The 27,466-nt window shown below is 47.4% G+C and overlaps 1 protein-coding gene across 1 annotated transcript in view; it reads left to right on the forward strand.

Annotated features, from left to right (window-relative positions):
* Positions 1–133: 133 nt before the first annotated feature.
* Positions 134–27,466, forward strand: part of LOC111824354 (mastin-like) — a gene marked incomplete at its 5' end in the record, with an annotated part of 46,535 nt that continues 19,202 nt past the window's right edge. Inside the window, one exon of the mRNA XM_023748284.1 lies at positions 134–183. Coding sequence (XP_023604052.1) covers positions 134–183 — 50 coding nt within the window. The remainder of the gene's footprint in view (positions 184–27,466) is intronic.

A 27,466-nucleotide genomic window follows, 5' to 3' on the forward strand; every position in this document is an offset into this window, starting at 1 on the left:
AAGCTGAGTGAAGAACTACATGCAGGACACTTCCAGGACAGCTCTCCTTCCGGCTGGTTCCAAAGCCCCTTAGCTACCTGGGTCCTACCCATGATAGGGCCCCTGATTCTCATCTGTGTCTTTTTTCTCCTAGCCCCGTGCCTCCTCAAGTTCATCCGCTCCCGGATCGCGGAGATGTCACGGGTGACTGTGAATCAGCTCCTGCTCCATCCCTACACTCGGCTCCCCTCCAACCTGCCTCTGCCTAACCCTGGCCTTTAACCACCACCCCCCCCTCGTCGTCCATGTTCAGCTGGAAGCAGTCAGAAAGAGTCACCGCCCCCTATCACCAAAAGGCCGGGATGTTAGGTCAGAGAGGGCCCAGGATCAGATACATACAGACATGGGATGAGACAATGGACTTCCTCTGGAATTTCTCACAGACCTGGGATTTCTCACAGGTCAACGTGCCAGACACAGATGGCTCTTCTCCCTGAATACCTTGCTGACCCCCTGCAGCTGAAGCCTCCTCAACTGAATACCTCAGCTCATGTCCCCGCCCCTCACCCAACCTCAGTATAAAAAAAGCGCCCCCCTCCATGTTGGCGTGAATCCACGTGCCCTGTCTTTGGGGGTACGTGGGTCTCCCGGGGACACAGAATAAACTTTCCTTTCCTTTCTTTTCTCATTCACTGGACTCTATTTCTTGCGCCGCCTCCTGAGCCACCTAACCTAACAGTTTAGACCTTCCTCGGTTTTATGGTAATTATTTTACACATTGGGACTTGGTTTGATAATGTTTTACTTTGGATTTTTTCAATCTTTGTTCATAATGGAAATTGGCCTGAAATTGTCCTTTCTTCTATGGGCCTAGTTTTGTTCTCCAGAAAGTGTGCCCGGGAGCTGCCTCCCTTTCTGTCCCTGGAAGATCGCTGGGCCTTGAAGTCTTAGTGTAATTCTCCAGGAAGCCAGGCTGTGGGTAACTCCTCGTGTTGTACTTTATATGTTAGTTCTGGGTGGATGTTCCCCTCCCAGAAGCAGGCCTTTCATGGTTACAAATCTGGTCCCGCTTCCCTTTCTCCTACAGTCAGTTCTCAGGAGTTATAATCGCCAAAAAATGGTCCATTTCACCTGAGGGCAAGTTTATTTAAGGTGGTTGTTCATACTAACCTCTTCTGAGTTTTAAAAATCTCTGCCCTGACCGATTTGGCTCAGTGGATAGAGCGTCAGCCTGCTGACTGAGGTGTCCCGGGTTCCGTTCCGGTCAAGGGCATGTACCTTGGTTGCTGGCACATACCAGATGTCGGGTGTGCAGGAGGCAGCTGATTGATGTTTCTCTCTCATCGATGTTTCTGACTATCTGTTCCTTTCCCTTCTTCTCTGTAAAAAAAAAAAAAAAATCGATAAATATATATAAAAAATATATATATCTGCCCTGCCCATGTGTCTGGTCTCCTCTTTATTACTGATATTATTTGTACACCATGTTTCCAGCCTGATGGATCTTGACACAGGTTTGCTTATTTCATTAGATTTAAGGAACTCACTTTTGACTTTGCAACCCTATAATTTCTTTATTAGCTAGTCCAGGTGCTTCTTTTATGCATTTTAAATTTCCATTGACTTTCTTCCTTTAGTTAGCCTGTCTTTTATTCTGTTTCTTTTGCTCTCTTTCGGTTTCCTCTGACATAATTTTTCTCACTTCTTGACTTAAACAGGACATTCTCTGTCCTATTTGTACTAAATCCAGAAAGGACTGGTCATTTCCGTCCAGGTACAAGTCACCAAGTCTCTGTAAAGATTAAGAAGTGGAATTTTCACCATTGTGAGTTATATATACTTTTTAATTTCCATTCTTTGCAAATGTAGGATGGCTTCTGCCCATTTTTTATGTAAGTGTGAGAAAGCTTGAAATAACAATGTACCTGTTGTTTTCCAATACAAGGCAACTGTAAGTGACGTCTGAGAACAGAAATACAAGGTCAGTATTTACCCAGGATGTAAAAAAAGATGGAGAAATAAAATGTCCAGCCTCAGTAACAGAAGATGGTTAACAGGACGCCCCTCATAAACTCAGACAGTGAACTTATTGGCAAGTGGCCTTGTCACATGGTGTTCAGTTGTGATCTGCTCCTGTTCAACGTCTATCAAAGTAATATGTGACCATAAAACTGCAAGTATCAGACCTTCCCAACCCATGCAACTGAACAACCACACACACACACACACACACACACACACATACATGCACGTATGCCCACACACATGCAGAAGATGATTCATGGGCACACATGGAGGGAGGTCTAGGAGGTTCTGTTGCAGAGAGACCAGCCTGGGGCTGAAAACTCAATCGTGGGTGGCAGTGTGCCTGTGGCACTCTGGGTTACAGCCCTTTTCTCCAGCCTGCCCTGGAGCCAGGGGAAGGAGTCAGGTGATTGCACCTGGGCCCTTTCTATGGCAAAATTGATCACCTCAGGGGAGAGCAATCCAACTACCAACCAAGACACTGGGAATGTCCCACAGAGAGGCCGCTGCACCTCCAGCTGCTGGGCTTGTTTAGTAGGAAGCCCCCTACGGTCTTTCTGCAGCTACTAGGGTTCAGGAATCTGGGAAAGGGCTGCGCATAAATTAATGAAGACACTAGAGAAGAAATATGAATTGGGAAGGCATTTTGGGGGGCCAGACAGAGGCTCAGTTCTAGTGACTAAGTTCCCTGAACCTCTGGACCCATGGCTTTTTATTCCCACACTTTGCCCTTTAGCAAGCAGATACGCATATCAAAGGTAAGGTTTGGTAAACAGTAAAGGATGATCAGCTTAGGGGAATTGCCCTCAGCTGTTTGGCAGCAGGTAATAATATGCAGATTTTCAGCCCTGCTGAAGCTCCAAGTTCCATAGCCTTCTGATGAACATCTTGCAGAATTATGTCCTATTGGAATTAGCCCCAAGAGGAAGCCCAGTAGACAAACACTAAGGGAGCCCAGGTGATGCCCATCAAGATTCCTACCCATTAGAACAGGGTGGGGACCCGGGTGCCTGGGTCTCCCAGAGGAGGGAGGGTGGAGTATGGAGAGCAAGTAGGAAGAAGGAGGTGATGGTAGAGGTCGAGCCCAGACAGCCTGAGTGTCACAGGCTGGCACCTTGGGGTCTAGGACAGAGGGCCTGGCTGTGGGAGGAACACCACAAGGAGAGGCTCCAGGGAGCAGCACACAAAACTCCAGGCCTTCGTCAGAGCTCCAGCGGGCACTGCGGAGTGAGGTGCTGCCTGGAGCCGGTCACAGGTGCTGCCCTCGGTGAGGAGCAAGGCCGTCCTGTGGACACAAGTTGTGCTGAGGCCTGTGTCCCTCTGAGCAGTGGGGCAGAGTGAGTGAGATCAGTGTCATTGTCAGTGTGGTCACAGGTGTCCCGTGGTTGGTGGGGCCCGAATGGGGCAGCCAGTGCCATGAATGAGGGCCTCCCGGAGCCATCCCTGCCCCAGGTCCCAACACCTCCATTGTGACACGTGAGGACCCGTGGATGCTGGCACATTGCAGCCCCCTCAGCACCCCACCCCGCCCTCGCTGGCCCAGCCTCCACTGCAGTGTTGCAAAATGGGGCTGTTAGATAACAGAAGCTGTGCCGTTTACCCACCTGACCTCAGCCCTCCCCTATCAGGGCTCAGACATCCTTATCACAGCCCCGGCTTTGATCCTATCTCTGATGCCCACCCAGACCCACCCTCACTCTGTGCATCCATTTCTATCACTCTCACACTCTGCACCTTGGCATCCCCTATGCCAGCCTGAGGCCAGAAGGACTCCTGCTCAGAGCAGGAGTGCAGCCTGTTATGCCCAGATTTCAAGACCCCAAAAGACACCACCAGGGAGCGCCAAGTCCGATGCAAAAGCATAGAGTCTTTTATTCAAGCCCGGGCTTGGTCCCCCTCTGCCTCCATTACTGGATGGGAGAGAGAGAGCCCGGAGTCCCAAGAGAACAAAGAATTTATAGGGCTTGGGGTCAGGGGGTTGGGGGCACACGTGGACCACTGATTTGGCCAATTCCGGTTGGTTGAGTGAGGGCTGGGGGCTAGTGACGCAAGGGCAGGGTGCAGTTAGGGTCTGGTTACACAAAGACAGGGGGTTGTTCAGCATACTTTCAGCCTTGAGTTTGTTTTCCCTTGCATTCCCATTGGCTGAGATAAGAGAGGCTGAGTAACTGATACATTGTATGGCTTTTGCTGGAAGAGGAGGAGTTAGGAACACAGCTGTCAGTCCTGTTCTTTCCTTTCACAGGGCAGGGCCCACTCACCCTTCCACACACAGCTGCTGGCCTGAATGCACTTGTGAACTTTACCTTAGCATCCGTCTTCTCATTTTTTTGTTAATCCTCACCCAAGGATATTATTCTACTGGTTTTTTAGAGAGAGTGCAAGAGAGGGGAAGAGGAGAGAGAGGGAAACATCAATGTGAGAGAGACACATCAATTGATGGCTCCTGCAGGCATTCTAACCAGGGCTGAGGAACAATCCTCCAGGTAAATGCCCTTGACCAGGAATGAAACCCATGACTCTGGTGCAGGGACCAATGCTATAACCACTAAGAAACCCTGGCCAGGGGCCATTCACATTCTTTCTAATGGGAAAATGATTGGGTTTTGAAAAGTCGCTTCTCGAGCCGCCCTCCACAATGAATTAGGTTGGAGAACCAAGGTTGCACTCTATTGTCAAAGGGCATGTGCTCTTCTCTTTTCTGCTTTTGTGTGCACTACTGTCTACAGCAACATTATCCCTCACAGTCAAAAGGCAGAAACAACTCAAGTGTCCATGTCATATGAGTAGGGAGGTAGAACGTAGTCCATCCATGCAATGGAGGATTAGTCAGCCATGAAGCCAAGGAACCCTAGGGGTTTCCAGCAGCCCCAAAGCTGGGAGAGAGGCCTGGGGCAGATTCTCCCCCAGAGCCCGGAAGGAACCAACCCTGCCCACACCTGGGTTTCAGACTTCTGCCTCCAGACTGTGAGAATCCATCGCTGTTGGTTGTGCGACCCAGGTTGGGGCACTTCGTTATGGAGCAAACACAGCTATTGAGAAGGAGCAGGAGGAAAGTATCCAGTAACACTTCCTGTTGGAGTTCTAGTACAGGATGGTGCAACCTGTACTATCTGGAACTGAGTTCCTGGGAGAAAGGAAACCTGGAACTTGGCGGGTGGCAGAGAGCAGCAGGGAGGAGAGGTGCCCACGGTGTCCCTTGTTGGGGGCGGGGAGGGCTGGACACTAACCAACAACAGGGCACGTGTGCGTTTTCCTGTGAGTGCCTTCTCCCAAGTCCTGACTGTCCCCCTGGCACCCGTGATGGAGCGGCCATCACCTCTATAGCGTCTCCCTCCTGGACCAATGACATGAAAGCAAAGGGCAGAGAGCAGGAGGGAGGTGTTAGCAAGTGAGATTTCAATCAATTCTGATGGGCAGAGGCAGATGGAGGAGGGGGAGGGGCACACAAATGCCTGCTGAAGGGGGCTTGATCCCATAGAGGGCCCTTCACACCCACAGAGATGCTCAGGATGTAGAAGCCAACGGACCCAAAAGGAAACTGAGCAGGAAATGTACAAAGGACAATGTTCCCTGGAAACATTATGTTCAGTGAAATAAGCAGGCGCAGAGGCCACACAGTGTGTGCTTCTGTTTATGTGAACTTGGAACCGGACAACCAGTGGGTCCGGGCTGCCTGTCACCACTTCAGTCAATTCAGCAGACACTGGCTTGAATCATGTAGGAGCGTTTATTCCAGTCCTGCCGGCAGGAGGGGAGAGCAGCAGGTCACCCACAGAAATCTGCTCTGCACCCCACCATCAGCCACTGCTTATATCGGATATAAGACAGAGATGACGGGGAAAGTAGGAAGGACAGGCATGGGAAGGTGGGCACGGGGTAATCATTACAGGTTACAGGTCATGGGGGCTGGGGTCTTCGGGGTCACAGAGGGTGGATGCTTCTGGGCACCCTGGACCATATTACAGGTAATAGGGGCTGGGGGTTGTAGAGAGCAGGTACCTCTGGGACTAAATGATCTCAGTTACCAGGTGGTAAATCTCTCCATTAATGACAGACAGTTCTGTGGACAGGAGGACGGACTGCATTCCCATGCTAGCTGCCATGGCCCAGGGCGCACACTCCCAGCCAGGTGAGAATGTGCTTTCTCTAATTAGAACAGAACCATCATGATTAACAGAGCATGATTAATATTTCTTATAATTACAGTGAACAAAAGCAGTTTTCTTTGACAAACATTGGAACAAATACAATTGCTGAAATTTTCATGAGATTCACACAACCTTGAGATTAGATATTATAACCTCAGTTGTTAGAATTTACTGATCGCAGACACTCCTTACTCTTAAATCATTAACATTTAAGAGGACTTACTTTTCTTCTCAAGCAACCACACACATCTAAACTTCATTGAGAATTTTGTTCTTTTGGCTCATGACCAAGAACTTTAGTCCAGAAGGCAACTTGATCTTGAAAGGCTTAAAAGAATAAAACGGGGCCGAGAAACCTTATTGTGCTTAGCAGTTTTTTTGCAGAAAGCTTGCAGCCTTGAGTGCTGCATAGCCTAGATAAACACTAGACCTTTGGCAAGGAGAGGAATCAAGGACCGGACCCTTATGTCAGCAGAAGTGTTTGCATCCAGCAGAAGGTAACAAAACCCTGCCTCCCCCTTCAGTCACCGCTGATTGCTTTTTTGGCCTCAGCCCACCTGCACCCAGGTGCCTGAAATAAAGTTCTTTTGATACATGATGGCCTCGTATCATAGGTGTGTGACCATGGCCCATTTTGAACCTTTCAGATCTTATTCATCTTAAAATCAGGAGCTCAAACATAAGACACTGGGGAGGGAAGAGGGGATACTCACTAGTGTCAGTCTAGCACTTTCTCAGTTTTTTGTGTCAACAAAATATATTTCACTCTCCCTGGCTGCTTTGGCTCAATGGTTAGAGTATCAGCCTTCAGATTGAAGGGTCTAAGGTTGGATTCCAGTCAAGGGCACCTACCTAGGTTGCAGGTTGGATCCCTGACTCTGCTGTTGGTGTGTGGTAGAAGCACCCAATCAAATTTCTTTTCTCCCCCCCATTTTTTTTTTTTTTTTTCCCCCTCCTTTCCCCTCTCTTTAAAAATCAAGGGGGAAAAAAATACAGAAACTGTTTAACAAAAATAGATCCAGAGACAAATGGCGGGGGGGGGGGGGCGGTTGGAGAGCAACCAAAGGACTTGTATGCATGCACATTAGCAAAACCAATGGACACAGACACAGGGGCAGTGAGGGCTTGCCTGGGTGGAAATGGCTGGAGGTGAAGGGAGTGGTCAATCGGGGGTGGGGGTGGGGGGTGGTGGGGTGGGGGGGGGAGAAGGGGCGGGAGGAGATATATGTAAAACTTTAGACAATAATTAACAACAACAAAAAAAGACAAAAAAAGAAAAAAGCTTAAAAATATATACTGGGGTGAGGATTAACAAAATAAAAAAAGAAATTTCCCATTTTTGTTGACAAATACAATTGTGTCTTGTAACCCAAGGTTAGTTTTCTTTTCAATCAAAGCAAAATCATTTATGATACCTTTTTACTCCCACAAACCTGTCATCAAAACCTAAAAGTTGGCGTGTCCTGTGTCCTGAGAAATCCTGTGAGGGGGACTCTGGGGGAAGGGCTGTGCATTGATAAGAGCTTACAGCGTGAGGATGCTGCCTCTCCCACCCATGGCCAGCGCATATCTGTCCATGTTATTTGGACCTTATGTCCTTTAGCTCAACTGGACAACGTACTCTCTGAAATGTTGCACATGTTTGGTAGATTTCTTCCCAGGAGGTTTGTAGTAGTCACTGGAAATGCCATCTTACTGATTCCTCTTCTTAGTGGCCATTGGCCGTGCCTAGAAGGCCTGTGGGATTTCAGCGCTGGACCTGCGTTGATGGTGGGCAAAGCTGCCTCACCACACTCATACTAGTTCTAACATTGTGAGCAGATGGTTTGGGTGTTCCGTGTAGAGCGCCGTGTTGTTCCTGGTGGTCTCCTCTCCTCCTCCCTGGTCCTCACACCTTTTGTGTATTTCTGATGGCTGTGTGCTGCCTGGAGTCACCTGCACTGTCTGGGCCTCCCTGTCCATCATCCCTCATTCAGGGGCGGGGCTGCCAGCATTCTCTGGGTAAGCAGGACGTTTGCTGTGGGCTTTGGGAAAGCCACTTTTATCAAATTTAGGAAGTCACCTTCGGCATAAGTAGGCTAAGGGTTTTATCACAAACTGTGGTTGAATTTATCAATCAAAAAAAAAAGTACTTTTCTATATCTATTGAGGTTATCACATGGTTTTTATCATCTATTTCTGCTCTGTTATTGTGGTAAATTGCACTAATTTGTGTTAAACACAGTGGTTTAGACCTTCCAGGGTTTTTTGGCAATTATTTTCCACATTGGGATTTGGTTTGATAATGTTTTACTTTGAATTTTTTCAATCTATGTTCATAATGGAAATTGGCCTGAAATTGTCCTTTCTTCTATGGGCCTAGTTTTGTTCTCCAGAAAGTGTGCCCGGGAGCTGCCTCCCTTTCTGTCCCTGGAAGATCGCTGGGGCCTTGAAGTCTTAGTGTAATTCTCCAGGAAGCCATGCTGTGTGGTAACTCCCCGTGTTGTACTTTATATGTTAGTTCTGGGTGGATGTTCCCCTGCCAGAAGCAGGCCTTTCATGCTTATAAATCTGGTCCTGCTTCCCTTTCTCCTAAAGTCAGTTCTTAGGAGTTATACTCGCCTAAAAATGGTCCATTTTGTTATGCCCAGATTTCAAGATCCCCAAGAAACCACATCAGGGAGCCAGCCAATCCGATGCAAAAGCATAAGAATCTGTATTTCAAGCTAGCTTGAGCTCCCGTCCACCAGACTCACCGACACAACGGCAAACCAAGTGGCTGAGAGAGAGAACCCCAACTAGAGACCGGTTATATAGGGGGGGTTGGAGTAAGGGGAGGAGAGAGGATTGTGCTTTGCCGATTGGCCAGGCGCAAGTCGATGTCTTGTTCCTGGGTGTGGCTAGCAGAGTCTTAACTTCTGGGAAGAAGCTCCTTGCCAAACACGTGGCCAAGGTAAGATGGAGGACGTAGCCCTTACCCTGGGGCAAGATGGAGGGCCTAGCCCTCGCCCTTTCATTCCCCCCTTTGTCTTGGAACTTCCGGCTCAATCATGAGACGGACTGCATTTCTATTCCACCATTGCTAGAGGCCCGAACTGGCAACTGAACTATCCCTATACGCTTAACAAATGGTCCGGTGGAATGGAGAGAAACCATTTTAGCTTTAACAACTTCTATTGAAATAGGATTTTTCTTCTTAAAATTCCTCCATGGCTATCAAAAAGCCAAATCAAGATTAATTTATCTACTGTCCTGATGTTTGCATAAACACAACAAGAATGGTAACTGACTACCTTTGCTGGAATCTCATGGTTGAATCTTAATGTGCCCCGTAGGGCCAGGAAGCCACGCCACCCAGCTGCCATCAGGCCTGCCTGCAGTATCTGCTGAGTTAGGTGAATCCCTCACCTGTAGCAACTCCACCTGAGCCCATGTTCCAGGGTTTAAGCCCATCTTAGTAGCCCTCCTACTTGTTGCGGCCCAGAGTGTGTGGGGGTTCTGCAGGGACGCAGAGGCATCCCTACTGCTCCCCTTCTACTCTTACCAACCGCCAGTGATGGTAGGGCATGGGCCTGACGCTCCAGCACCAGCCATCTTCAGGGCTTCCAAGCAGGATACCAGGCTTTCTTCGTGGCATTCTTACTGGCTTCAAGTCTTTAGAGCTCAGACAGGGCTCTTTAAAACATGATACTCCAGTCAAAGTTTCCCATTAATAAACCACTATTAGGAACTGGTCTTATTGAATCTATGCAAAGAAATGTATTGCCATGTTAGCATTGCCAAATTTCGGAGGAATTACATAAGAAGAAAGACATACTGATCTACTCTAAGATTTTCTGACTTTCCTTGCCAATTCCTTTTAATAAAACAGTAATTGTTGGCATTAAATTTTCTTTCTATGCATAACCATGCCTTAGACCTTCTATTTTAAACAGGCCTTTTCCAGCTTACTACCCCTGACATGGGCATGGTCACAAAGGCCTGCAAGACAGTATTACAGGCTGCCAACTGTTAGCTGTCTCTCAACAGAGACCAAAACCTGATGGGCACTGTTCCTGCCCATTTGGGCACCTGTCCTCTTGGCAGCTAGCCCTTCTTTACTTTTGGAGGTCACCCCACATAGTTCCCTTCCAGGACAGCCAGAACACATTCAAACCTGCAAGAGAATTAAAGGTCAATATAATATATCAATACAATGAAACATTATATTGGCATCATGGCCGCTTCAGGCAGCCAAATTCTACTAAAGTCTATTCTTGGCCTTCCTATAAGTTGTCCTTGTCTCTTTGGAGCCATGTCCATGAAGATGCAGGCATCATCTAAGTCTATTACACAGTATTGTGGGGGCTCCCAGTAGCAGGAGTGATTGCAAGCAATGTTACCAGCATCAGGCAGGTCAAGCACGCCAAAGCAGGTTGCGTTGATCTCGATCGATGCTCCATTTGGTAACGAAGTCTTTCCGGATCATGGATGGGTCCGCTGACTGGACGTGGGTGTGATGGACCCAGGTCGCGACGCCGTCTATCTATTTTGAGAGCGGTGGGGGTCGTCAGCACCACGGAGTAGGGTGTAGGGACCTTTCCATCGAGGCTCCAGGTGGTGCCTTTGACGTAGACCCAATCTCCTGGTCTGTGTTGATGAGGAGTTGGGGTTGGGCCAGTCTCCTGGGTGGTGCCGAGGCGCAGCCAAATGTCCTCTTGCACCCTCTGGAGCCCTCTCAAGAAAAGAGACAATTCTTGCAGCAAGAAAGTCAGGAATGATAGGGGGTGGGGCCTGCCAAACATGATAGGAGAGCCACCCAGTCCCCGCCAGTTTCCATGGTTTGTTTCTACCAGTTCCCTTTGTGGCAGAGCAGCAACCAGGCCTCTTTCAAGGGAGTGCGCTAGGAGGGGGTATCAGCCCCTCCTTTGCTAGCAGCAGACAGGTACCAAACCCTTTCAGTACATTTGACCAGCTTCATTCCCGCCTATCTTTACAGATCCCAAGGCCCATTGTCTTCCTTAATCAGTACTGGCCTGTATTATCTAATTCAGCACAGGCAGCGGAAAGGGCCCATTAAATCTTTGCCTTGAGGAACTGTGAGCTCCATTTTTAAATGTCCCAATCAGACTAGAAAAGCCACAAATACCTTTTAAGGTTACCCTAGAATTCCAAAATCCCAACCCAGCACATAATATCACATAGCAAATCAAAGTTCCCAGCAAACAAACAGAGATGCTTACAAACATCAAATAAACATTTACACTTACACCTTTTCAGTGAACAAGTATTTTTCCTATGTCTTATTTAGATAGAAACGGTATTTATTACAAACAAACAAAAGACTCTCTCTAAGATCAGATGAAATTAGTTTCTACCTGAAATAATTGTACTTTACTTTAGAAATTGGATTACTGCTACCAGTCCCTTTCAAAATGGTCACAATTTTTCTGCTGGGGAAATCAAGTAGCAAATCCCATAGCTATTCACATGTAAATTTGACTATCAACTTCCTGGTGGTACTTGCCTCAGGGCAGGAAATTTTCTCCGCCACTTTTTAAGGCCAAAACAGTCTCGGGTCTTTATTCTGTACACAGCAAAAGGTCAGGTTCAGCTCAAAACTATGCGCACTCGTTTTTAAACTGGCCTTTCCCCTTTACACGTGCACAGAAATCCCGGATGCATTTTAAAACTTTTACATTTAACTTCTATGATCTAGCTGGGGCGACCTACCCCCGGACCCAACGCCACCGGGGGGCCTCGCCGCTCCCACCTCCCGTGAGCAGTGTGCCGGCCCCGGCCCCAGCGCTCCACCGGGCTCCACTCACTCGCCACAAGCCCGGGGCCAACGCCGGCCTGCCGCCGCTGCCGCCTGGGCCCGCGGCGCAGACAGGCTCCCGGGCGAGGGCTGCGCTTGCCGCGCGCTGCGCTCCTGCACACCTGCCCCCAGGCGCCGACTCAGCCTCCGTGCGCCGGCCTCAGCCTCGCATCCAGGTGCATCTTTCCTCTCCTGCGGCCCGAGGCACAGTGATCCCTGCTCACCTTCCCTGCCTGGGAGGCGCGCGGGCGGGCGGGGACCCCTCCCCTGCCTTTACACTCACATACTTTCACCAGACATTCATTCAGAGTTTAAACAATCCATTCAATTCCTAACAACTTCCCAACTCCTGAGGGAGCTCTACAGCCTCCCCCAATCTCCTTGAAATGATCAATCACAATACCCAAAGGAGCACTCTGAGTCCGTCCCATAACATCCGTCCAGTAAGTCCACAGAAAACAGAGAAACAGGCACAGACAAACAGGGCCCAAAGAACAGCCTTCCAACTCCATGGAAGCAACTAGACGATGGCATTATGCCAAACCCGGCGGGAGCGACCCGCCTCGTCTCAAATCCGCGAGAGGAATACACATCTCTCATGAGGGGAATAAACATCCCTCAAATCCGTGAGGAGAATACACATTCCTCGTGGGGAGCAGAACGTCTTCTAACTCTCCCCGGCCTGTGGTCGTTCATGGCGCGTCCGCCTGGACCCCTCAGGCACAGATTCCAGAAGTGAGCTCACACAGGACAGAATACACAACACACAGACACTTACCGCGGCCACGCAGATTCTACGGATTGGGGGGGTCCCTACATGGTCTTGGGAACCCCGGGCGAGCCCCCAAATGTTATGCCCAGATTTCAAGATCCCCAAGAAACCACATCAGGGAGCCAGCCAATCCGATGCAAAAGCATAAGAATCTGTATTTCAAGCTAGCTTGAGCTCCCGTCCACCAGACTCACCGACACAACAGCAAACCAAGTGGCTGAGAGAGAGAACCCCAACTAGAGACCGGTTATATAGGGGGGGTTGGAGTAAGGGGAGGAGAAAGGATTGTGCTTTGCCGATTGGCCAGGCGCAAGTCGATGTCTTGTTCCTGGGTGTGGCTAGCAGAGTCTTAACTTCTGGGAAGAAGCTCCTTGCCAAACACGTGGCCAAGGTAAGATGGAGGACGTAGCCCTTACCCTGGGGCAAGATGGAGGGCCTAGCCCTCGCCCTTTCACATTTCACCTGATGGCTGTTATGCCCAGATCTCAAGATCCCCAAAAGACCACACCAGGGAGCCAGCCATGTCCGATGCAAAAGCAGAGGGTCCTTTATTTTGAGCTAGCTCGACTCCCCCTCCTGGCCGACGCAGCGACAGGAAGCAGAGTGAGACCACGTGGGGAAAACAGGGTTTTAATAGGAGGTGGAGTGAGGAGAGGGGAGCTGACTGTGGGCCCTGCCGATTGGCCAGGCGCAAGTCGGGTCTTGTTACACAGGATGTGGTCATCTCTATGGCGCGCAGGTCCCTTGATTGTCATTGGTTAGTTTAAAGAAATCCCGGGCGTGGCCAGCAGAGGCCTGGGCTTCCGAGAAGAAGGTACTTTCCTGAGCACATGTCTGCCCCAAAATGGAGGACACAGGGTTAGATGGAGGGCGTAGTCCTCGCCCTTTCAATGGCAAGTTTGTTTAATGTGGTTGTTCATACAAACCTCTTCCGAGTTGAAAAAATCTCTGCCCTGTCTGTGTGTCTGGTCACCTCTTCATTACTAATATTATTTGTGCATCATTTTTCCTGCCTGATGGATCTTGCCACAGGTTTTCCTATTTCGTTAGATTCAAGGAAATCACTTTTGGCTTTGCAACCCTATGATTTCTTTATTATCTAGTCTAGATGCTTCTTTTATGCATTTTAAATGACCCCTGACTTTCTTCCTTTACTTAGCCAATCTTTTATTCTATTCCTTATGCTCTTGTGGATGAAAGGGGCCACATGCTGACCTGACAAGCTCAGGGGAGGCCTGCATGGCGGTCTTGCAAACTCAGAGACCTAAAGTAACCACAAAGGATGGTCTGAAATTAAACCTTAACTAAAGCAGTTACGGTGGGCAGTTACGTGCTAGGCCAGTATCTTCACTGACAAGGTCAACCTTTACCTTAACTGAGCCTATCTGTCTTTTTGCATCTATGATAATGTTGTAATGTACCCCGCGAATCACACAAGGACTCCTCAAGAAGTCTAATTAAAGAGTCACATTTATTGCAAATCCGGGACTATGAGGGGCCATTTCCCAAATTTCATAGTGATAAGATGGCTGCAACACCAGACTTATATAGGCAAAAATCACAAAGGTATTGATTACATCCCAGGGTTTGGAATGAGGAACCTGGTTCGCAAAAAAGCAGTTTACAGAAGCAGAATTAAGCATGTTAATTATAGTTTTGGGTCTCTGGATCACTGAGTTACCAGGAACACATTATCTAGAGCCATTGAGGCAATTTAGAGTAATTGCACTGTCCTGGTTTTGGGGACCACTGAGTTGACAGGGAAACATCATCTGGAACCCTCAGGTCTTGGGATAATTGTGCTGTCCTGGTTCCCAGGTACAGAGGAATTTGCTTTCTAAAACCAGTAAGATCACAATCAACGGGATATTCACATTACAATCAATAAGTCATTCAATTGAAAGGGATGATTTATATAATTCAGAAAATCAAAATAACTTTTCTATTGTTAAGCCAAACAGCAGGGTTAGAGTTAAACTACAGTTTCTACTTGAGATGATTGCTACAATATTTCAATAACATAACCTTGAAATGTCTGGGTAAATTGTAACTTCCCTTTTTCTGGAGCCCCTGGGGCACAACCAAATGTGCTGGGTGCCAGGACAGATACCACAGATTCCTTCATTATCATGTTAATTGACCCTGCACCCACCTAAGTATGTGTCCATCATTTTACTTTTTATCCAATCCCAGGGGTTTCCCTGCTTTGCCTTATCCCTCCTCCTTAATCTATCACCAATGAATTTCATGTAACCCACCTATGTCCCTCCTTTGATTGTAAATGTATAAATACAAATGTAACCCCGCCATTCTCTGGAGAATTATCTCAACTTGTTGAGGTTCTGCTTCCCGGCATATGTCTACAGTTTGGCTCAAATAAACTCCCAAAAATTCTTTACAGGTTTCAATGGTTTTTTTATGTTAACACTCTTTTGGTTTCCTCTGACATAATTTTTCTCACTCCTTGACTTTTCAGGACATTCTCAGTCCTATTTTTACTAAATCCAGAAAGGACTGGTCACTTCCCTCCAGGTACAAGTCACCAAGTCCCTGTGAAGATTAGGAGGTGGTATTTTCACCATTGTGTGTTATATATACTTTTTAATTTGCATTCTGACATTTCTTTAGAAATATATTTTTTAAATTTCCCAATGTAGAAGGGCTTGTGCCCATTTTTGATATAAGTGTGAGAAAGCTTAAAATAACAATGTAGCTTGTTGTTTTCCAATACAAGGCAACTCTAAGTGACCTCTGAGAACAGAAATTCAGGCTCAGAAATTCGAGGATGTAAATAAAGGCAGAGAAATAAAATGTCCAGCGTCAGTAACAAAAGATGGTTTACAGGACGACCCTCATAAACTCAGTGAACTTGTTGGCAAATGGCCTTGTCACATGGTGTTCAGTTGTGATCTGCTCCTGTTCAACATCTATCAAAGTAATATGTGACCATAAAACTGCAAGTATATGAGCGCCCCCTCCATGCAACTAAACAATCAGACACACACACACACACACACACACACACACACACACACACACACACACATGCACGTACGCCCACACACATGCAGAAGATGATGCATGGGCACACATGGAGGGAGGTCTATGAAGCTCTGGTGCAGGGAGACCAGCCTGGGGCTGAAAACTCAATCTTGGGTGGCAGTGTGCCTGTGGGACCCTGGATTCCAGCCTTCTTCCCCAGCCTGCCCTGGAGCCAGGGGAAGTACTCAGGTGACTGCACCTGGGCCCTTCATCTGGCAAAATTGATCACCTCGGGGGAGAGCAATCCAACTACCAACCAAGACACTGGGAAGGTCCCACAGAGAGGCGGCTGCACCTCCAGCTTCTGGGCTTGTTTAGTAGGAAGTCCCCTAGGGTCTTTCCGCAGCTACTAGGGTTCAGGAATCTGGGAAAGGGCTGTGAAAGGACAGAACAGGACTGATAGCTGTGTTCCTAACTCCTCCTCTTCCAGCAAAAGCCATAGAATGTATCAGTTACTCAGCCTGCTCTTATCTCAGCCAATGGGAATGCAAGGTAAAACAAACTCAAGGCTGAAAGTATGCTGAACAACCCCCTGTCTTTGTGTAACCAGACCTTAACTGCACCCTGCCCTTGCATCACTAGCCCCCGGCCCTCATTCAACCAACCGGAATTGACCAAATCAGTGGTCCACGTGTACCCCCACCCACCCCCTACCCCAAGCCCTATAAATTCTTTGTTCTCTTGGGAATCCAGGCTCTCTCTCGCATCCAGTAATGGAGGCAGAGGGGGACCAAGCCCGGGCTTGAATAAAAGACTCTATGCTTTTTCATCGGACTTGGCGCTCCCTGGTGGTGTCTTTTGGGGTCTTGAAATCTGGGAATGTCCCACAGAGAGGCCGCTGCACCTCCAGTTGCTGGGCTTGTTTAGTAGGAAGCCCCCTACGGTCTTTCTGCAGCTACTAGGGTTCAGGAATCTGGGAAAGGGCTGCGCATAAATTAACGAAGAGACTAGAGAAGAAATATGAATTGGGAAGGCATTTCGGGGGGCCAGACAGAGGCTCAGTTCTAGTGACTAAGTTGCCCGAACCTCTGGACCCATGGCTTTTTATTCCCACACTTTGCCCTTTAGCAAAGCAGATACACATATCAAAGGTAAGGTTTGGTAAACAGTAAAGGATGATCAGCTTAGGGGAATTGCCCTCAGCTGTTTGGCAGCAGGTAATAATATGCAGATTTTCAGCCCTGCTGAAGCCCCAAGTTCCATCAGCCTTCTGATGAACATCTGGCAGAATTATGTCCTATTGGAATTAGCCCCAAGAGGAAGCCCAGTAGTCAAACCATAGGGACCCCAGGTGATGCCCCTCAAGATTCCTACCCTTTAGAACAGGGTGGGGACCCGGGTGCCTGGGTCTCCCAGAGGAGGGAGAGTGCAGTGATGGAGAGCTAGCAGGAGGAAGTGGGGCATGGTGGAGGTCAAGGCCTGATAGCCTTGGGTCACAGGCTGGCACCTTGGTGTCTAGGACAGAGGGCCTGGCTGTGGGAGGACAGCCATCAGGAGATGCTCCAGAGAACAGAACACAGAACATGGGGCCTTTGTCCTGGTGGGCACTGCGGAGTGGGTTGCCAACATGGAAGCTGGTCACAGTAACTCCCCTCGGTGAGGAGCAAGGCCGTCCTGTGGACACAAAGCTGTGCTGAGGCCAGTGTCCCTCTGAGCAGTCGGGCAGAGTGAGTGAAAGCAGTGTCATTGTCAGTGTGGTCACAGTTGTGACGTGGTCAGTGGGGCTCCAATGGGACAGCCAGTGACATGAATGAGGCCGCTAGGAGCCATTCCTGCCCAGGGTCCCAACACCTCCATTGTGACACGTGAGGACCCGTGGACACCGGCACATTGCTGCCTGCACAGCACCCACACCCTGCCCTTGCTCTTCCAGCTTCGATTGCAGTGTTTCAAAATGGGGCTGTTAGGTAACAGAAGCTGTGCCGTTTGCCCAGCTGCCCTCAGCCCTCCCCTATCAGGGCACAGACATCCTCATCACAGCCCCGGCTTTGATCCTATCTCTGATGCCCACCCAGGCCCACCCTCACTCTGTGCATCCATTCCTGTCACTCACACCCAGCACCTTGGCATCCCCTATGCCACCCTGAGGCCAGAAGGACTCCTGCTCAGAGCAGGAGTGCAGGGCAGGGCCCACCTGCCCTTCCACACACAGCTGCTGGCCTGAATGCACATGTGCACTTTATCTTAGCATTCGTAGTCTTATTTTTTTTTTTTTTGCCTTTTTTATATGTCTATTCCAGGTTTTATTTTTTTATTTTTATTGTTTTTAATTGTTTTATTGCTTAAAGTATTACAAAGAGTATTACATATGTCTCCTTTTTTTCCCCACCCTTAACAATCCCCAGGCTTCCCCTACCCCCCAGTGTCTTATGTCCATTGGTTATGCTTATATGCATGCATACAAGTCCTTCGGTTGATCTCTTACCCACCCCCCTCCCACCCCTCAACCCTCCCCAGCTTTCCTGCTGTAGTTTGTCAGTCTGTTCGAGGCAGCTCTGCCTCTGTATCTATTTTTGTTCATAAGTTTATAATGGTCTTCATTATCCATGAGTGAGTGAGATCATGTGGTGTTTTTCCTTCATTGACTGGCTTATTTCACTTAGCATAATGCTCTCCAGTTCCATCCATGCCATCGCAAATGGTAAGAGTTCCTTCTTTTTTACAGCATGTAGATGTACCACAGTTTTCTAATCCATTCATCTACTGATGGGCACTTAGGCAGTTTCCAGATTTTAGCTATGGTGAATTGTGCTGCTATGAACATACGGGTGCATATATCCTCTCTGATTGGTGTTTCTGGTTTCTTGGGATATATTCCTAGAAGTGGGATCACAGGGTCAAATGGGAGTTCCATTTTTAGTTTCTTGAGGAAACTCCATACTGTCTTCCATAGTGGCTGCACCAGTCTGCATTCCCACCAGCAGTGCACGAGTGTTCCTTTTTCTCCACATCCCCTCCAGCACTTGTCGTCTGTCGATCCGTTGATGATAGCCAGTCTGACAGGTGTGAGATGGTACCTCATTGTTGTTTTGATTTGCATCTCTCGGATGATTAGTGACTTTGAGCATGTTTTCATATGTCTCTTGGCTTTCTGAATGTCCTCTTTTGAAAGGTGTCTATTTAGGTCCTTTGCCCATTTTTTGGTTGGATTGTTTATCTTCCTTTTGTTAAGTTGTATGATTTCCCTATAAATTTTGGAGATTAGGCCCTTATCAGATATGACATTGGCAAATATGTTTTCCCACGCAGTGGGCTTTCGTGTTGTTTTGTTGATGGTTTCTTTTGCTGTGCAGAAGCTTTTTATTTTGATGAAATCCCATTTGTTCATTTTCCTTTCGTTTCAACTGCCCTAGGAGCTGTGCCAGTGAAGAAATTGCTTCGGCATATGTCTGAGATTTTGCTGCCTTTGGATTCTTCTAGAATTTTCATGGTTTCCTGTCCTACATTTAAGTCCTTTATCCATTTTGAGTTTATTTTTGTGTATGCTGTAAGTTGGTGGTCTAGTTTCATTTTCTTGCATGTATCTGTCCAATTTTCCCAACACCATTTATTGAAGAGACTATCTTGACTCCATTGTATGTTCTTGCCACCTTTGTCAAATATTAATTGAGCATATTGGTTCGGGCTGATTTCTGGGCTCTCTATTCTATTCCATTGATCTATATGTCTGTTCTTGTGCCAGTACCAGGCAGTTTTGAGAACAGTGGCTTTGTAGTACAGCTTGTTATCTGGTATTGTGATCCCACCTACTTTGTTCTTTCTCAGGATCGCTGCAACTATTCGGGGTCTTTTTATATTCTAGATGAATTTTTGGAGAGTTCGTTCTAGATCTGTGAAATATGCAGTTGGTATTTTAATGGGAAGTGTGTGTAATTTATAGACTGCTTTGGGTAGTATGGACATTTTAATGATGTTGATTCTACCAATCCATGAACACGGTATGTTCTTCCATCTGTTTATGTCTTCCTCTATCTCTTTTTTTCAACGTCCTGTAGTTTTCTGCGTAGAGGCCTTTTACCTCTTTAGTTAAGTTTATTCCTAGGTAGCTTAATTTTTTTGGTGCGATGGTAAATGGGATTGTTTTTTTAGTCTCTCTTTCTGAAAGTTCACTATTGGTGTATAGAAATGCCTTAGATTTCTTGGGGTTAATTTTGTATCCTGCTACATTGCCAAATTCATGTATAAAGTCTAGTAGTTTTTTGATGGAGACTTTAGGGTTTTGTATGTATAATATCATGTTGTCTGCACATAAGGACAGTTTTACTTCCTCTTTTCCAATTTGGATGCCTTTTATTTCTTCTTCTTGTCTAATTGCAATGGCTAATACTTCCAGTACTATGTCGAACAGGAGTGGTGAGAGTGGGCATCTCTGTCTTGTTCCTGTTCCTAGGGGAAATGGTGTTAGTTTTTGTCCGTTGAGTATTTTGGGTTGTTGTTATTGTAGTTTATTTCTAATATTATGCCATTGAGGTCTGAGAAGATGCTTGGTATGATTTCAATCTTCTTGAATTTGGGGAGACTTTGTTTGTGACTCAATATGTGGTCTATTTTTGAATATGTCCCATGAATCCTTGAGAAGAATGTATATTCCGTGGCTTTGGGGTAGTGTTCTGAAGATGTCAATTAAGACCATCTAATCTAGTGAGTCATTTAGGATTGCTGTTTCTTTGCTGATTGCTTCTCTAGAGGATTTATCCAGTGATATCAGTGGTGAATTAAATTCCCCTACTATGATTGTATTATTGTCGATCTCTCCTTTGATATCTTCCAGGAGTTTTTTATGTATTTGGGTGCTCCTGCATTGGGTGCATATATGTTTATCAGGGTTATATCTTCTTGTTGTATTGATCCCTTTAGTATTATGAGGTGGCCTCCCTTATCTCTTGTTATGGCCTTCACTTTGAGGTCTATGTTGTCCAATATAAGTATTGCTACCCCAGCTTTTTTTTTCATTTCCATTTGCCTGAAAGATATTTTTCCATCCCTTCACTTTCAGTCTGTGTGAGTCCCTTCTTCTGAGGTGGGTCTCTTGTAGACAGCAAATGTATGGGTCATGTTTTTTTATCCATTCAGCCACTCAATGTCTTTTGGTTGGAGCATTTAGTCCGTTTACGTTTAAAGTTATTATTGAAAGGTACTTGTTTGTAGCCATTTCTTTTTGTGTGTGGCTGTTTTCTTTCTGAGATTTTTATTTCTTCTTTTTACACCAGTCCCTTTAGCATTTCTTGCACTGCTGGCTTGGTGGTGATAAACTCCCTTAGCCTTTTTTTCTGTAAGCACAGCTAGTCTTTCTCTGCCCTGGTTTATTCTTTATAACCCTTCCAATGCTAAATTAAACCAATACCTGTTCTTAGTTTTATCACAAAAGGTCTAGGTATATCTTAAGAGTAAAAGTACATTTAAAATATTAATCTAAAATTGCTGATTGTTCACTTTTGGTAATCATTAAAAGATTAAAGTTTCTAAGAATAAAGAATTCTAATACATTAAAAACAACTAAACTCCCAGGAGAAAAGCGGAGGAGAAACAGAGCTGAAGTCTGCAGCTGCCCTGGTGATTTAGAACTGTTCACTAGGCAGACTCAGCCCCTGAGAGCCAGGTCAAAGAAGCGGGGCTGGATGGCTGAGCTGCCCGCTGCGGCCCTGAAAGAAGAAGCAGCAGTGAGAGAAGTGGGGAAAGCAGAAATTTACCTGACACTAGAGCTGCCCAGTGAGTAATGAGTGTTTTACAACAAGCAATACAAAACTTGTGCCTTAGGCTTGCTGGCTACAGCAGTTAAAACCGATGCCAGTGACTACTACTAGCCTTCCTACAGCCCCAGGAATAGAGCAGCAAATCAGGGATCTATAAAAGCTGCGGATAGAGCTAGCGAAAGCTCCCTGTTTACAATTGTACTAAAAGAATTTAGTACCTGTTGCTGCTGTTACAGGAGGGGCTGATATCCCCTTCCAGTGCACTCCCTTCGAAGAGGCCTGGTCACTGCTCTGCCATAAAGGGGACTGGTGGGAAGACAAGGATAGTAGGGCCCTGTAACTAATAAACAGGGTTAACAAAAGGGCAAAGAAAAGGGCACTCTCCCTGGACCTGGGAGCCATCAGGACTTTGAAATTCTCCAAGAGAGGAGGAGTCTGACTCAGAGACTGGCTGAAACCTCGTTGGGTTAGGAGGACCAGAGGCTGCATATTGAACTTGTAGACTGCAGTTTGCTAGGCAGAGGTCCAAGCCCAGTTGTATAGGGGTTAAGCTACCTGTATACAGCAAAACAACTTTCTCCTGTGCCAGAATACATTTTAAGGAAATTGGACTGACTGTGTTTATCGCTAGAAAGAAGAACTGGCCGCAGTGCACAGCCCTAACAGTAACCTGCAGAAAACTGTATAATAGACTTAAATGATGCCTGCATCTTCATGGACATGGCTCCAGAGAGACAACGACAATTTTGTCTTATATAGGAAGGTCAAGAGTAGACTTTAGTCACCTCCGTAAGATGTTTGTATAGCCCTACCATATGACATGTTTAGTAGCAGAAGATTTAACTGCCTGAAGTGGCCATGGTGCCAATATTATGTTTCATTGTATTAATATGTTATATTAACCTTTAATTCTCTTACAGGTTTGAATGTAGCTGTAGTTGCCAGAAGTTGCTGTAGACCGGTGATGGTCTACAGTCCTTGTTAGTCTTTGGGAGTAACTGGCAAGTGTCCAGATTCCCACACTGAGGGCCATTGTTATGGCTATGTGTTAGCTGTCCTGGAAGGGGGCTATGTGGGGTGAACCCCAAAAGTTTAGGGTGCCTAGCTGCCGAGAGGGAAGATGCCTAACTGGGCAAAGAAGAATACCCATCAGGTTTTGGTCTCTATTAAGAGACAGTTAACAGTTGGCAGCCTGTATACTGTCTTGCAGGCCTGAGTGACCATGCCCATGTCAGGGGTGGTACAAACCTCAACTGTAGGAGACTGGGGAAGGCCTGTTTGGGACAGAAGGAAGTAGCGAAGTGGTGAATACTAGCCCTCTGTTACAGGAATTACAGACCCTGTGAGGTCCTGTGACATATAAGAGCCTGTAAAGAAATAAAGCTCCTTTAGTCCGTTCTGAGAGAACAAGTCAAGTAAGGGGAGCCCTACTACAGGGACAGCTATAACAATCTATTTGAATATAGACACATTGTAAATTTCTTCTTGCCATTTGAAGACAGTTATATTACTCTGAAGAGTCCATGAAAAGGGACTGGCAAGAAAAATCAGAAAATCTTGGAGCAGGGCAAGATTCTCCTTATATAATTCCTCCAAAATCTGGCAATGCTTAATAAATCATGGCAATACATTGCTTTGCATAGATTCAATAAGACTGGTTCCTAATAGAGGTTTTATTAAAGGAAAACTTTGACTGGAGTATCATGTTATAAAGAGACCTGTCTGGACTCTGAAGACTTGAAGCCAATAAGAGTGCCACGGGAAAAGCCTGGTATCCTGCTTGGGAGCCCTGAAGATGGCTAGTGCTGGAGCGTCAGGCCCATGCCCTACCATCACTGGCGGTTGGTCAGAGCAAAAGGGGAGCAATAAGGACACCTCTACGTCCCTGCAGAACCCACACACACTCTGGGCTGCAATGAGTAGGAGGGCTACTGAGATGGGCCTTAAAGCCTAGAGCGTGGCCTCAGGTGGAGTTGCTACAGATAACAAGTCATCTCCTTCTATGCCAAGGACAGCAGGGAGCCTGAGAGGAAGGTGACCTCTGACCAGACACACCCGCTGCAGATCACCCTCAAGAAGACAACGGACCTGGCCAATCAACCTACTCCAAAGGATTCAGAGAACACCCTGCTGAATTCTTCCTTACACTTTCTTTCTTATCTTCTCTTAAAGGCAAAATGCTCTGGCATTCCTGTATAATCATTGTTTTTATCTTTCTAGTAATTCTCATTTTGTCTTTTTATGAGTGTTGCAGGGACCTGAGGCTAGTCCCAGGAGGAGAACTCTTCTGCCCTTGCTGGAATGCAGAAGCACCATAAAATTACTGCTTCCTACACTAAAGAGGAACAAGATGAATAAGACAAAATTCCCTACAAACCTCTCCAGGAGGAAGAAACGGGATGTTAACACCTTGGACGTCGTCCCTTTCCAGCAGGAAGCAGTAAAAGATCAATAGACACCCCTGTTCACCATAACATCCGTGGTTGTTGTACCACAAGGTTGAAAAGCTTGTGGAACAAGGGCGTGGGGGAATGTGAAGGAAAACCCCTATTCTGTAGGACTACTGTTTGGAGTTCTCTGCTGTTCTTTGGACAGCCTCTATATAATTCTGAAAAAGTAACTTTTCTTTCTAGCCTGCTTGAATAATGGAGGAGATAGAGTTGGCTGTCTGGCCTTGTAGGCCAGAGACTAGATACACCCAATGCCATGCCAGGTGCATTTTTGATTGGATGGAGCTGTGTAGTTTTCAAGGCCGCCGTCAGCAAGCACACAAAGGGCTGGCTCTTCCATAGAGAGGGAAGTTCTGCTTGTGGCTTTGCTTAGAATTTAAATACATTTCCCTGGGTCCACCACGGTGAATAAAATGTAACTCCAGAATCTTAAAGGAGGACGCTGAATCAAAGATTTGATTTGGGCATAAGACCAGTAGGGAATGTGCTAGGGGCAGGGGCCTGGCAGAGAAGAATTACTGAGTAGGCTGAGGGGCAGGGACCATGGGAGAGAAAAATTGCTAATTATCTCACTAGAAAAGCAATGTGTTATGATTAAACCCAGCCAGGTGTGACCTGCTCGTAAATTTTATGTAAACTTTTTATCCTGCCAGTACCAGGAGTGGCTAATGAACCGCTTTGCAGTTTGTTTTTTCTTTTTGTTTTTTGGAAATACTTTGTAGTATTGCAGATAAAAGGCTTTGCTGTACTCTTGGTCGGCACTGCAAGCTGTGAGGCTCCTATGGGAAGGACACGGCTGGCAGTCAGCTGGCCAGCTTAATAAAGGCTCTTAAATTTAAATTTTGAGTCAGTGGTCTATCTCGCTGATTGGACCCATAACAAAATGACACAGCTTCTGTTATCCAACAGCCCAATTTTGCAACACTGCAATCAAAGCTGGACCAGTGATGGCGGGGTGTGGGTGCCGTAGGGCAGCATTGTGCCAGCGTCCACGGGTCCTCACGTGTCACAATAGAGGTGTTGGGACCCAGGGCAGGGATGGCTCCTGGAGGCCTCATTCATGTCACTGGCTGTCCCATTCAAGCCCCACCAACCACGGGACAACTGTGAACACACTGACAATGACACTGATCTCACTCACTCTGCCCGACTGCTCAGAGGGACACAGGCCACAGCACAGCTTTGTGTCCACAGGACGGCCTTGCTCCTCACCGAGGGCAGCGCCTGTGAATGGCTTCCAGGCAGCGCCCACTCCGCAGTGCCCGCCGGAGACTCTGATGAAGGCCCCCGAGTTCTGTGTGCTGCTCCCTGTAGCCTCTCCTGGTGGCTGTCCTCCCACAGCCAGGCCCTCTGTCCTAGACCCAAGGTGCCAGCCTGTGACACGAGGCTATCAGGGCTCAACCTCCACCATGCCCCACTTCCTCCTGCTAGCTCTCCACTCTCCACTCTCCCTCCTCTGGGAGACCCAGGCACCCGGGTCCTCACCCAGTTCTAATGGGTAGGAATCTTGAGGGGCATCACAGGGGCTACCTAGGATTTGCCTACTGAGCTTCTGCTGGAGGCTAATTCCAACAGGTCATAATTCTGCATGATGTGCATCAGAAGGCTTTTGAACTTGGGGCTTTAGCAGGGCTGAAAATCTGCATATTATTACCTGCTGCCAAACAGCTGAGGGTAATTCCCCTAACCTTATCATCCTTTACTGTTTACCATACCTTACCTTTGATATGTGTATCTGCTTTGCTAAAGGGCAAAGTGTGGGAATAAAAAGCCATGGGTCCAGAGGTTCAGGGAACTTAGTCACTAGAACTGAGCCTCTGTCTGACCCCCCAAATTGCCTTCCCAATTCATATTTCTCCTCTAGACTCTTCTATAATTTATGCCCAGCCCTTCTCCAGATTCCTGAACCCTAGTAGCTGCGGAAAGACCCCAGGGGGCTTCCTACTAAACAAGCCCAGCAGCTGGAGGTGCAGCGGCCTCTCTGTGGGACATTCCCAGTGTCTTGGTTGGTAGTTGGATTGTTCTCCCCTAAGGTTATCAATTTTGCCAGAGGAAGGGCCCAGGTGCAGTCACCTGAGTACTTCCCCTGGCTCCAGGGCAGGCTGGGGAAGAAGGCTGGAACCCAGGGTCCCACAGGACACTGCCACCCATGATTGAGTTTTCAGCCCCAGGCTGGTCTCCCTGCACCAGGAGCATCATAGACCTCCCTCCATGGGTGCCCGTGCATCATCTTCTGCATGTGTGTGGGCATAGGTGCATGTATGCATGTGTGCGTGTGTGTGATTGTTCAGTTGCATGGATGGGGCGGTCTGATACTTGCAATTTTATGGTCACATATAACTTTGTTTTAATTTATTTTTTATTGATTTCAGAGAGGAAGGGAGAGAGACAAACATTGATGAGAATCATTGATGAGCTACCTCCTGCACACCCCCCACTGGGGATTGAAGCCTGCAACCTGGGATGTGCCCTTGACTGGAATCAACCTGGAACCCTTCAGTCCGCCCAGCAATGCTCTATCCACTGTGCCAAACCAGTGAGGCAAGATGAGACTTTCTACTCCAAATATTGAAGCCTAGGTTTCTGTCTGGAGTCCAAATTGATGGTAACTACTGTTCCTTGAAACTTCAAGTTCTGCCCCTGCTGCAGCACGGCAGACCATCCACTGGAAAAACAGCCTGCAAGGACCTAAGTATCAGTTACACTTCCTACTTCAAACAGCAGTCAATCACAGCATTGGATATTTGAGATACATTGAACAGGAGCAGATCAAAGCTGAACACCATGTGACAAGGCCACTTGCCAACAAATTTACTGTCTGAATTTACGAAATTATAGGGTTGCAAAGCCAAAAGTGAGTCCCATAACATAATGGGATAGGCAAACCTCTGGCAAGATTGATCAGGCAGGAAACATGATGCACAAATAATCCTATCTAATAAAAGAGAAACATGGTAATTGGCGTACGACCGCTACCCTTCCCATTGGCTAATCAGCGTATCCTTATGCAAATTAACTGTCAGCCAAGATGGCGGCCAGCAGCCAGGCACTGAAGTGAGCAGGGAGGCTTGCTTCCTCCAGGGACTGCAGACTCCAACGTTCCCCGCCTGGCCTCTCAACTGCAACTCTAAGCAACTATTACTATGTTGCTTTCAGTCAGCCCTGGACCGCAACATTGTATCCATGTTTTCAGCAGCGAGGCCTCAGAGCTAAAGCTGGCCCAGAATAAAAAAAAAAAAAAAAGAAAACAAGGAGCGGTTGGGAGCTTTTAGTCACCTGCCAGCCGGAAAACAGCCCTCAGCCCCTCAGCCAGCCTGGCCAGGCACCCCAGTGGGGACCCCCACCCTGATCCAGGACACACTTCAGGGCAAACCAGCCGGCCCCTACCCATGCACCAGGCCTCTATCCTATATAGTAAAAGGGTAATATGCCTCCCGGCACCGGGATCAGCGGAGCAGCGAGGCTCCCGGCACCAGGATCAGCGTGACAGGGGGCAGCGCCCAAACCCCCTGATCAGCCCTGCTCTGTGCTGATTGGGGGGGGAGCTCCCCCATCCCCCTAGTGCACTGCGGCTCTGT

The sequence above is a fragment of the Myotis lucifugus genome, unplaced genomic scaffold, assembly GCF_000147115.1.
Source record: "Myotis lucifugus unplaced genomic scaffold, Myoluc2.0 scaffold_1251, whole genome shotgun sequence".
In the NCBI taxonomy this organism is placed as follows: Eukaryota; Metazoa; Chordata; class Mammalia; order Chiroptera; family Vespertilionidae; genus Myotis; species Myotis lucifugus.